At 35.8% G+C, this 13,390-nt stretch overlaps 1 protein-coding gene across 1 annotated transcript in view; it reads right to left on the reverse strand.

Moving 5' to 3' along the window:
- The window catches only part of LOC149802308 (uncharacterized), a 36,739-nt gene extending 24,377 nt beyond the window's left edge, over nucleotides 1-12,362 (reverse strand). The window contains exon 1 of the mRNA XM_089956735.1: nucleotides 12,130-12,362. Coding sequence (XP_089812861.1) covers nucleotides 12,130-12,219 — 90 coding nt within the window. The 5' untranslated portion in view covers nucleotides 12,220-12,362. The remainder of the gene's footprint in view (nucleotides 1-12,129) is intronic.
- Between the last annotated feature and the right edge of the window lie 1,028 nt (nucleotides 12,363-13,390).

The raw sequence follows: 13,390 nt of genomic DNA on the forward strand, positions 1-13,390 counted from the left end.
CGCGCTTGTTGCATTGCAGCTGTTGTCTTGTACCTTCATTTTATACATCAAGCTAATATACACAAATGCGCATGTGGCAATGTATATGCACGTGGATGCGGAATACGCCCGCAGGCCCGTCCCTAAGGCAAGGCGATTGAGGCAACCGCCTTGGGCTCCTCGCTTTCAGGAAATCAACTCCGCAATGCAAAATTTTGGCTTGGGGCCCCGCTCATCGCTTGCTACCTTGGGACCCGCACATGCTAGGGCCGGGCCTTTGCGGACGTATTGTTCTTGTGATTCCATAGATACGGTGTGGAATCTTGTTTAGTTGTAACCTTGAAGAAATCAGCACATCCTCTGTCTTTTCCGTCAAGTGGAGAAAGAAACTTCAACTATAACACTGGTCAACAGTGAAATCATTACTGACTTGAAAAGGCCCTAATCTGTAGTATTTTGGTGTGCCGAACACGAATATAACCGTGAAAAATTTGTATTGGCTCTCGTTTTGAAGATATTCATATACCTCATTTTCTATGTTTCACTGTGTAAATTTCTCCAGTAGGACTGCAGCAACATCCGGAATAATGATGTAACATTGCATAATACCATCATGCTCACATCATCCACAGTTGATTGCATCATTTTCTGATGCAATGCAATACTAATGCCATGCGGCTGCTGAAGTAAGTTGACGTCAGCAGTGTACTATACATGTGTAGGCCTATTATACTAATGCCAGGCGGCTGCTGAAGCTGACGTAAGCAGTGTACTATATAAAGCCCAATCAGATAGGTTCAGCATTTAAAATATTTTAGACGTTGTGCGAGACAGTTCAAGCTACTGTTACATAAAACTTATTATTTTATCCATTTACGTACAATAAAGAACAGTAATGACTCGAAAGTGTGTTAATACCGCGGACAATTTTTGCTATATTTGTGGGGAAGTGACATTTGCCAACCAGAAGAAAAGTATCAATTCTCAAGTGAAGAAGGCATATCATCTTTACTTCGGATGCAAGGTTGGTGACCAAGACAAGCCTTGGGCTCCGCATATATGCTGTGCTACATGTACAACACAGCTTTCACAGTGGTTGAATTGCAAAAGGTCATCAATGCCGTTTGCAGTCCCAATGGTGTGGAGAGAGCCAAGCAACCACCTAAATGACTGTTACTTCTGCTTGGTTCCTCCTCTTTCCAGCGGAATAACGAAGCGAAAGAAGTCGAGAATAGTCTACCCAAACATTCCGTCTGCATTGAGACCAGTTCCACATGGTGAGGGACTTCCTATTCCAGAACCTCCAGCAGAATATTCTCTTGATTCATCTGACGAAGACAAAGGTGAGTCGACCTGTTCTTCTCCTGGTCCATCAGCATGCAGTGATCCAGATTTTCACTGTGGTGCATCATCAACCCCACACAGAATAACACAGGAAGAACTAAATGACCTGATTCGTGATTTGGACTTATCAAAGAACAAGGCAGAATTGCTAGGATCAAGACTTCAACAATGGAATCTTCTAGAAGAAGATGTCACAATTACTGCATATCGAAAGCGCCACCAGCAATTGGAGCCTTTCTTCAGAAAGGAAAGTAATCTGATATTCTGTTCCGATATTGAGGGCCTCATGAATGCTTTAAAAATCACTCATGACCCACAAGAATGGAGACTATTTGTGGACTCTTCGAAACTGAGTCTCAAGGCTGTGCTTTTGCACAATGGAAACATTCTTCCATCTATTCCAGTAGCGTATGCTGTCCACATGAAAGAGACATACGATAACTTAAGGCAGCTACTGAATTCCATTGAGTATAACAAGTACAGCTGGCACCTCTGTGGTGATTTGAAGGTAGTTGCCCTTTTAATGGGACTGCAGCAAGGATATACAAAATACATGTGTTTCTTATGCGAGTGGGATAGCCGAGCAAGGGAAATGCACTACATGAGGAAGGAATGGACTCACAGGCAGAATGTAGCCATTGGAGAGAAGAATATCCAACACCCAGCTCTGGTTGAGGCTCAGAAAATCTTGCTACCACCCCTTCACATCAAACTAGGTTTGATGAAGAACTTCGTGAAAGCCATTGACCGGACTTTGCCAGCATTCCGATACCTGCATGAAAAATTCCCTCGACTCAGCGAAGCAAAGATTAAAGAGGGAGTTTTTGTGGGTCCTCAGATTCGAGAGCTTTTCAAAGATGACCGGTTCAACAACTTGCTGGAAGGTGACGCGAAACAAGCATGGAATGCTTTTCGCCTAGTTTCTACAAACTTCCTCGGAAATGTTAGGGCAGAAAACTATAAGGAACTAGTAGAAGACATGTTGATGAAGTATAAGAAACTTGGCTGCAATATGTCTCTAAAGATTCACTTCCTTCATTCCCATTTGGATTTCTTTCCTAGCAACTGTGGTATTGTTAGTGATGAACACGGCGAACGTTTTCATCAAGATATCGCAACAATGGAACAAAGATACCAGGGAAAATGGTCCACTACAATGCTGGCTGACTACTGCTGGACACTCCTCAGAGATGCTCCCGAACAGCTGTACAAGAGACAGGCGAAGAAATCTAAGATGTAGTCAATGACTTGATTTTTTATAGGTAGGCTATTACAGTTGACCTTTTACTATTGGAATGCATTTCGTTATGTAAACATTAATTTCTTGCAGATTACAAAAAAACTAGAGCCAATTTTGCAATTTGACTGTCATATTCGTGTTCAGCACATAAAAATTGATAAGAATTGACTAATTTTATTTCAGTAACATGACTTTTGTAAAAATTTGTTGTCCAGTGTAATTCGTCGCCACTAGAAGTTATATTGTGGACTACTTTGGATCAGTTGGAACCAAATGACTATGGAACGAAACAAAGTCACAAATCGGAACACCGTTCACCTTTGCTGTAGTAACATATATGTTGCACTCCTCCAGACGAGACGCGAATCACCAAACATATCTAAGTAATGTGTATTCCTATAACAAATTGTGATGTTATTTAACGACCAGACGGAAATGGCTGAGCCATGTTTCGGCTGCTTTTTAACTGCCATCTGCCTCACGTGGTTAGAGGTCTGCCATATACCTAATGCATGACTTCATTTGAGTGATTTCCACATCAGATTCGTGTGCAAATACGCCTGGAATCGCTACAGAGAGCGAAAGAAAACGTAACACGCATTAGCATACAATATCGTGTTCGTATCCATCCATGTGAAATCACACTCAACATTTACAGTTATCGCGATTTTTGCCATATCCATGTTCATATACATATGGAATCATAGCTTACAGTAAATATTGTTTTCATTACTTTTGTTATGCCTTCGTGCTGCCTTTGTAAAGCAAAGGTACCTGTTGATAAAGCATCTTTCGCACTGAGAGATAGAGAACTAATGGAGTAAAAACAAACTTTTTGAATAACTAATTAACACACAGCAACTGAGTGGTTAATTACACTAGGGTGTAGTTCGAGGAATTTAACAGAACAAAGAAAGTTGAAATCAGTTGTATTTTAAAACAGAAAGATAACAAATGCTCCTCTGTGCGAAGGACAGAAGAACGAAAAAAATAATAATATATTTCCAGGACATAAAGTGCATTTAAGAATATTTGAACATAAATATGGTGAAGAGAAATATACATATTTATTCTAAATCTATCGATCTTCTTCCCTGAATGAGCCAGAATGTTTACCGTCAAATCCGAAAAGTAGGAAAACGATACTGTCGTCTTCTGATTCTGTATTAACATCAAACTAGGCTGGAACTATTTTTCCCCGAGATTTTTTTAAATAAATGAACAAGCAAGCGTGAATAACAATGCTTAACCTCACTTGACATACAAATATAAGCGAGCTGCATTCTGTTTGACACACCTGTAATATCAAGTTCCAATAACTTGTTCAATCCCGCCCTCAGTAACTATCGAAGTCATACGGTCATTCCGATGTAAAATCCCTATCGGAGCCTCTCATAATATCACGTTAGAAAAAGTTCAAACTCTTTATTCTGGGCCCCGGATATAAACTTTCCTAGTTATTCAGCTGATGGTACCTTCCGCAATGCAGAATTTGACAATTGGAAAGTGGCTGTAAATCACATATATAGGTCCCTTGCATCCCCATGTGTCGAAGAACTAGCGTTATTAACAATGATCATAGTGAAAATGAGTAACTTGTTATACACGCTTCATTTATAAAACTGATATTCATTCGCATATGAGCTGTTAAAAATGAAATTCGGTTTGTGACTATAGAATAAGTTAATACCAGAAAGGTGTTTGTTGTTTTGGGTCTAGCGCCATTATTATTTACATGTAGGCGGGTCTAACTGGTGGTTGAAGAACGCGGCAAAACCTCGGTTAGATCCACGACTCACGGGACGATACTGACAAGGTTTGTCACATATCCACATTGGCCAAGTCCGAGACTCTAACCCAAGCGGACAGAGCAGGGCCGCAGAGAGGATTTGTGGGTCCAAGGGAAAAGTCTCCAGTAGGTCCCTGTGAATTACAAACTGTGACCTCGATAAACCTCTAAATTTTGTTCTAGTTGTCCTACCCTGTCCGCGGCCTTTGGGCAAAATTGAGATGGCAGTGATCGGGAAAAGGTAAGCGCTTTAGACTTCTCGGAAAACTGGGGTCCCTATCAGAAAGGTTTAGATCTTAAACAATAGTTCTATCTTTTCTCAGTTATATTTGGTGATTTTATTAATTTTGTGAAAATTTATAGGTATGTAAAATATCGTTATCATAATAATTTGATCTTTATAGCTAGATCACGTTATGTTGTCGGCATCATCGAGTTTCGTAATAATGCGGATTTACTTTTATGTTGACAACTTTACGTGACCTGGCAATCAAGGTCGCATTGCTTTGATATATACACACACTGACACTTCACATTTTAAATTAATAGGAAGTTTTACCATGGGTTTCAAACTACATTTTTATTATTTTTGTTTTGCCCTGTTTAGTTGTCTTTAATCATGCCATAACATAGCGAGAAATATTACTGTGGACTTTACTTAAAGGACCTAGATGAACCACCCATAACATAAAAAATACATGTATTATAGGAGCACCGACAATTGTATTACTCTCTATAACTAATAATTGCTTTTAGAAATCGATGTCTAAATATATCTAAACAAAAGCTGCACATAATACACATAATACACCTTTCAGACCTTGATCTGAAGGATGTCAGCAGAAGTCGTAACCGATATCGTGAAAATCGCCACCACGAAGCTGTGTCATATAAAAAGATGCAAATTTTTACGAATGTGGCAAAATAGACAAAGGTAAAACTTCTCCACCAAGACAGTTTCCAAGTTTTTCATCATACTGTCATTACGTTCAGATGAAATTTTGCTCGGTCTAATGATTGTTCTGTGTTAATGAACCATTTTCAGTTATGTTCATTGCCTTTACTTAATATTTTTTTGACGTTAGTGATAAAAATAAAAAAAATTAGCAGACTTTATTGGAATTTTGTTTTGAAGTCTAGAATACCCATCAAACCTATTTAGACTGGCACACACATACACACACACATATATATAGATCAGGTTGGCAAGTTGTCGGGTACATAAGGGTTAGATACATTTTTTAAAAGTTAGAGAATGTCTTCATATGAGTTTCTTTTTAAGAAAATGTCCTATTTTGTTAGGAAGTTACAAGAGGAGAAAACTGAGTATGTGAAACCAATGCCACTACACCAACGTGTTTTGTTCAAGCCCATACAGCACATGTCTGAATAATACAATTGTTTTTAAAAGGTCTTTGTTCTATCCTGATGTTTATTTTCAAACACTCTGAATTTCTAACGTTAGATAATTTTTACCTTTACACCAAACGATGCTTTGCGCACAATAGTTTCCTAACACATCGAGTTTTTGTGTCAGCAATATTTAACCTAATACAGTGAGTTGTTGTGTGGACACTAAATTCTCTAACACATCGATTTCTTGTGTGGACAATAGTTTCCCTAATATAGGGATTGCTGGAGATGACAATAGTTTCCGAAACACAAGGAGTTGTGTGGTTAGTAGTTGCCCTAACACAGGGAATTGTTAGGTGAGCAATAGTTTCCTTAACACATTGATTTACTGTGTTGTTGTGTAAACAAAGGTGACCCGACAAAAGCGCGCAGCGACAAATGCGCGCCGACATAAGGGCGTAGTCAAACGCGAGCCTAAGAACGTGTGAACAAATGTTCTTACAATATAATGCATTAAATAATTAAAATAGATAAATTTGCTAAAACAATGTTGGTTTGTTTACTTAGAATGTTTATTACTATATGCACGGCGGGAGCCTTTTACACACACGTTGTGAACTGTTAACAAACCTGTTATTGACTTATTAAAATGTTGTAAATAAGGAAAGTATTGTGTAAAACTAGCTCGAAGAAATATTGTTAATGTTATGAGCTATTCATCGCAAGTAATCTTCTAACGGTACTGTTCCATATGTTGGGACCAAAGCCTGGAGACGGCGATTAAGACGAACGTACTTTGATTTAGATGCCTCTGATTGTCTGATGCCAGAACGAAATCTGTCAAATTTCAATTCGTAGTGATCTTGTTCTTTACGAAAGTGTTCGATTCGCTTGAATACTGATGGATGATGACAATCTATCGTCTGCTGAAATGAACGCTGCCAGACTTCAACTGAGTTCATGGTGCGTGGCAGGTTGTCGATTACCAGATCTTGGTAGTGTCTTCTCAGTTAACCGTTCTATTGTCTTCTCAACCTTATCTTTGTATACATGGGCGCTTTTTTCTTGCGCATAATTGTCGGGTTGTTTATCATTGCGCGCAGTTGTCGGCACACTTTTGTCAGCGCGCTTATGTCGGCTCGCTTCTTTCTTGCGCGCTTTTGTTACGGCGGCCGTAAACAAATGTTGCCTTAATGCAAGGAATAGTGATGTGGACAATAGTTTCAGAAACACAGGGAGCTGTTGCGTGAATAATAGTTTCCCTAACACGGGGAGTTGTTGTGTGGAAATAGTTTCCCAAACACAGTGTGCTTTTGTGTGGATATTAGTTTCCGAAACACAGTGAGTTGTTGTGTGGACAATAGTTTCTGAAACACAGGGAGCTGTTGTGTGAATAACAGTTTCCCAAACGCATGGAGTTATGGTGTGGGTAATAGTTTCCACAACACAGGAAATTGTTGTAAGGATTATAGTTTCCATAACACTGGGAATTGTTGTGAAGACAATATTTTCCCAAATACAGGGAGATGTTGTGTGGATAATAGTTTCCACACACAGAAAACTGTTGTGTGAACAATAGTTTTCTAAACACGGGAAGTTGTTCTGTGGACAATAGCTTCAAAAACACAGGGAGTTGTTATGGGGATATCAGTTTCCCAAACACATGGAGTTGTTGTGTAGACAATAGTTTACCAAATACAAGGAGTTGTTGTGTCGGTATTAGTTTCCCAAACACAGGGAGTTGTTGTGTGGACAATATTTTCCCAGTCACAGGGATTTGTTGTGTTGATAATAGGTTCCGAACCATAGGGAGTTGTTATGTGGACAAAAGTTACTCAAACACAGGGAGTTGTGTAGACAATAGTTTCCAAAACACAGGGAATCGTTGCATGAATAATAATTTTCTAAACACAGGGATTTTATTGTGAATAAATAAATTTCCCATATACAGGGAGTTGTTTAATCTTCATTCACATAAAATGATTTTTTTTTCTAAACAAAGCTATTATTTTTTACAAAAATTCTTTCCACGAAAAACTTTTTTTCTGTGCAGAAGAAATCAATGAACCTAGTTACATGATAAAATCAAACTGATTTGCTAAAGCAAGATCATATACAGCTATAAAATACCAGCATGTTTTACCGTTACATAAAAGGTAATGCATGAATTCTCGTAATGAAGACTGGGATTGATCTAAGCCTAATGTACACTGAAACTATTAAGGTTAATATAAGTGGATACATTAATTGGTATAAATGAATATAGATTTTTTTTCTCGTTATTATCAATAAACATCAACATCTGCTGCTTCCTAATGAATTGCTCTTGTAATACCTCAAAGCATAGAGCCACCTCAGACATCAATGGTGACTGTCCGTGCTATACTATAATATGATAGGACTGAAAGAAAATGAGCAAAATTAAAACTTGATGCATTTCCCTCAGGAAGCAACATTAAAGAACACGTACAATATCTTTTATCTTCGACTTCACTCAAGAGAGGATTCAAGAACATAGTGTTTTACTTTATGACCTTCTCATTACATACATAATATATTACATAGAAAGTGTCCATAATAATGTGGTGTCTGTTGCATATCGGGGAAATCTTTCAGTGTGACAATAAACAGTTCTTAACGTATTATTTTCGTTCGGGTTTGTTATAGTTGCTTTGGCATGCCGTTCAGGATATAAAGATGATCTATCTTATGTACTCTCGTATAAGTCGAAACTTACGACAGAAACCATTGACCTTGATCTGCCCATGCACAATACGTCCATTAATATTTTCTTTGTTCTGCTAATTATTGTCAAAATAAACTGTGTTATTTCTCACAGCATAAATCCATTTGCAATTTTGTAACCATACATTTGCTACTAAATCACAGCAGAATGTCTGTTGCGCACTAATTGAAAAGTGCACGTATTGTGAACAGCATAAAAACAGAAGTGCACTCTGCTTTGGATATACAAATGACATAAAATCTTAAACATATTGGTTATTTCATGCTAAGTACACAACTATGTTAAATCTATGTCGGAAAAAAAATGTAAATGTATTGATGAAGACTTGCATAGCAATTGCTCAGATAGCCTTTTCTCCCTTTTATCGTTTATTTCCGTTACTTTGCTCAATTCGTTCCTTTAACAGGAGCGACGTACAACTCCTTAAAATGGTGTAAAACGTGTGTCATATTTTACTGGAACAAAAAACAAAAAAATGCCTGCAATGGATCAAACTGAAACATCTTAAGTAAGAAGAGAATTAATATTTAAGTAAGTGTTTAATGTTCTCAAAGAAGAAAAGAACGTGATAAGAAAAGATAAACTGTAAACTTTCAACTGCAGTCTAGTAACCTCACTCAAGTGTGTTTGTGAGCGCGCGTGCGTGTGTAAGTGTGTGCGTATGTGTGTGATGTTGTAATCCCATGTTGTGTAAAAACTGTATGCCTTATAGCTGGGCGAAAAATATAAACGTATCATTTTAGATGATTGTCAATTTCAAAATTCTTTGAGTTAAAAACTATTTCCACTACAAGAACTCTCGTATGCTTGTAATTATTTCTGCCTACAATAGCCCTTATTTTTACTCCAAATACTGTTTTGAAAACATCATATTGTACGATGAATGAATAAATGCAAGTCCTTTCATAATACAATCCAATCCTTCCTTACCATACAAAGGACATACAATTAATAAATCTTAGAGTTTCCCGACCTTGTCAATTAAAAAACAGCATGATAACAAAGCAAGCAGATTCTTGCTTATAAAATACCTATAGGAAAATTGCAATTTTTGTTTGAATCCAAACTTGGGATGGAGACGTTTTACAAATTTAGTTTGTACAATTGATATTTTAGTTCATGTTCATTGCAAGCCGAAATAAAGTGAAAATCTAAACTTGATACAGCGCCCGCTATCGAACTAGATGGCAATCTGGGCCTAGTCACACACAAAATTCACATTTGGATATAGAAATAAACAAAACAAAGAATGAAAATCTTTGCAAGTAAACTCGGTCATTAGATTATGTTGTATAGAGATGTTATGCTATGAAATTCTCATATGCAAACGCGATGTGATGTGTCTACATTACTCGACCCCAACAGTATCAATCCGCGCTTGAAATGTGTAAACAATAGTAGGAACCTCTTCTGCTTTGTACGGATACAGTTATTAATTTAACAAAATGCATAATTTAAAATATGATATGTACAAGCTAAATTCGTTGAATGTCTCTATCCCAAAATTATTGTAAAATTTAGTAATTTCTTTTTATTGACGTAGTAATGTAGCTGTTATTCGCACTGATACAGAATGGAGGAAATTTATGCAAATAGAAGATATATACATTTAAAAATATATGATAAAAAATATCTACGTTTTTCTTTAGTAGATATAGGATGAATATCACGAGTGAAGTGGAAACGTTGTATTGTTACGAGTGGCGAAGTCAGGAGTGGCAATATGAAATGTTACCACTTCACAATTATATATCCCCTGTATACAGTTCTGATCCTGTTATACAATGCATATTACGTTATTTCAATGACGTAATTGTTTATAAACATATGGATGTTATTCGTTTTCTTTTCTTCAAACTATGTTGTGCATGAAGAAGCATACAGAAAATAAGAAACTAGTCGGACAAATATAGCAGTGTCTGTGTTGTTGTTTTGGTGGAGCTCTACAGTTCCGTATTACATTTTCCGGAAAAGAATGTGCCCGGTTTTCCTCACTGGTTTTACAGGTTGTTTGAAAAAGACCTTGTATATCTTAGGTATTATTACAAAACGTGTACATGTTTTTTTTTTGTGGATAATTGATGTGGGCAATATGGGTTATATATTATGCAGCTTCGCCTTACTTAAGATATGCAAGTATCAAAACAATGCTAGTTCTTCTTGGTCATTTTCACTTCGTGGATTTACAGATAAATTTTAAAAATAAGATCCTATAACCATTCTACATTGTATATATTTGATAATTCATTCGTTGCACTTTCAGAAGCCTTATTGACGAGTCTGGCAAAAGTCGTTTTCCCTATTTTAATAACTACTAAAGATAGTCTGCTTTACAATATTTCAGACTGATTTTTCGAGCACATAGGAGGAATAATTTTGGTTTGCTGTGTGTTCACAAAATCATCTAAATTTCCAAAAGCACAATATCCAAAGAAAGTTCAGCCACAATACATAAAAGTAACACAGAGGTATACCAACAGTCTCATTTTCTCAGAAGTTCATAATGAATATTAATATTAACCCCCACCCCCATATATATATATATATATATATATATATATATATATATATATATATATATATATATATATATATATATATATATATATATATATATATATATATATATATATATATATATATATATATATATATGGAGTTAAAATTATTCAGATACTCTTTTATGATCCATGCAAGTGTACACGAAACGTCAAGGGTAATAAATACACCATTGTTATTATTATTATTATTATTATTATTATTATTATTATTATCAAAAAGAAGAAGAATATAAATATTTCTTTCGAATTTAAGGCGGCACAGCTACATGTGACATTAAGCTTGATTATTTGTTCATATATTTATCTTAAAGTTCACGTTATATGATTTGAGTCTTGTTTACCTAAATCGAGATATTTAAATAAATCTTTCTCATGCAAACAGATCCATCACAACTATGAAGTATATTTGTTATACAATTGTAAAATACATCGTATAAAATTTACGGCACTCAGAAGATGAAAAATATAACTAGTTAGGGTAGAAAAATGTACCTAATTTTGTTTAGACTTAAGTCGGGTACGTAGATAAAATGAGTAACTCTACTAGCGGAAAAAGTAACAACAACGATGCATACACAGCACGCTCGACCAAAAGAAGGATTTACCGGTATAATGCACACAATACAGTAAATATTATGTTGTTCATTGTCTGCACTCTGTATTCAACTTGTTCAGTATCCATTTACATCATTCTCTTTTTGCCAATAAACTCTAACCACCTCTCGAACGAGGTTACACATGCTAAAAAGTTTAATGTCTGTTCGGAGCGAAAACGCTGTATTAATATTAACATTCAACCTCAGTTGGGAAAACAGTAGCTATAATTTTTTAAAATTTATAATTAATACAATTTTTGCAACGGAGTATTACTAGATATTTTTTACATTTGTTTAATTATCACAAAGCCTCTAACTTGATACAGTGCATTACAAAGGTAACAAAGTTTCTGTCATACTTTCAAATTCAATAGAAATAAGTTAACCGTCTCTGTGAAAATACCAAGTAAGCTAACGTATCAACCAGTCTTCATACATTTATGAAATGGACGGTCAAATATCGTATTTAAAATATAAGTTGTGATATCTTCTATCAAACAAAAGTGCAAAGATGCTTTTACCTTTTTCATGGAAGTCGAAGTCGCTGTTTCTAAATACCATGTACCAAGTATTCCTGAAGACGACTGTACGATGGTTAGACTTGTTTCCATGCACAACTGCTTGTAACCCTTACTTCTCCGTACTACATTGTCTACGTCCTAAGCTTTGGTGTGTTGTTAGGTACAGTGTTGCGTGAATCGGTTCTCCAATCAATAGGAACAGCAATGTGTTGAACACTGTCCACGGGACTTGATCGTGGGCTTATTTATTTCTACTTCCTCCTACTAATAGTTCATAAAGTGAGAAAAATCTTGATTATAAAACCTAAAATAATCAAATATTGAATAATCGCTTTCATTTGATGTTTTCTAAGAAATTTTTTTTTATAAAATCTACTGACGTCATCAGTCACAGAAAAATATATTACAATTTAAAGTTAGATTTTATTGGTAGGTCGGAATTAAATCGAGAAAATGCAGCAGATGCAATGCAATATAATGTTGATTTTTTGATACAAAAAGATTAAGTTTTAAATTAATTTTTATGGGAGGGGTGAGCTTTTGATATTGATCTAGGGCCACCTACCGCCTTAATTCAGCCTATGAGAGCAAAAGGTGGCACGTGTAGAATCTTATGTCACGTGTCGTGTTTAGGCTAGGACACACCGTAACACAAATAAAGAGTGAAAGCAAGCTTTGAAATAATATAATAATTTATTTCCCTGGAAAAATTCTGTAAAATAATGAAATACAAATATGGAATTGCAGTTTTAAGAATGATATTAAAAAATAATCCAAGAATAATCCACGAATAAAATTCTAGAAGTCCTAATAACAAATTGTTCAACTGATTTCAAGTCCTCTAGTGTTGAAGTCAACAGTTCCTTGTAGAAACAGAAACATAACTCCGGTTTTGGAAATCCGAATAATTTTTTTTTTTATAAGAGCTCGCTTTTTTCAAGAATCTCGCATGCGCACACGTATTTTCCAGGAGAAAAGAATTAATCCTTTTGAATCAAACAAATTGAAATAACTCCAAACGACACAACACCTTCCAGTGTAAAGAAAAAGCACAACTGAGATTATTTCTCCAAAACAAAGGTTATTTTGTATTCTAAAACTCAGTTGCGAAAATCCCCAAGTTGCTAAATCGAAACAAAAAAGGGGGGTCACATGATCATGTTTATGTGGTGTACTTTAAGAAAAAAAAATAAAAAAAATTGTTTGCTTCTTAATCACGTTGTCCTATCATGACCTTGACAACAACTAATCATTTTAAAAT

This window comes from Sinohyriopsis cumingii, chromosome 4 (genome assembly GCF_028554795.1).
Source record: "Sinohyriopsis cumingii isolate HCF-2022 chromosome 4, ASM2855479v2, whole genome shotgun sequence".
Classification (NCBI taxonomy): domain Eukaryota; kingdom Metazoa; phylum Mollusca; class Bivalvia; order Unionida; family Unionidae; genus Sinohyriopsis; species Sinohyriopsis cumingii.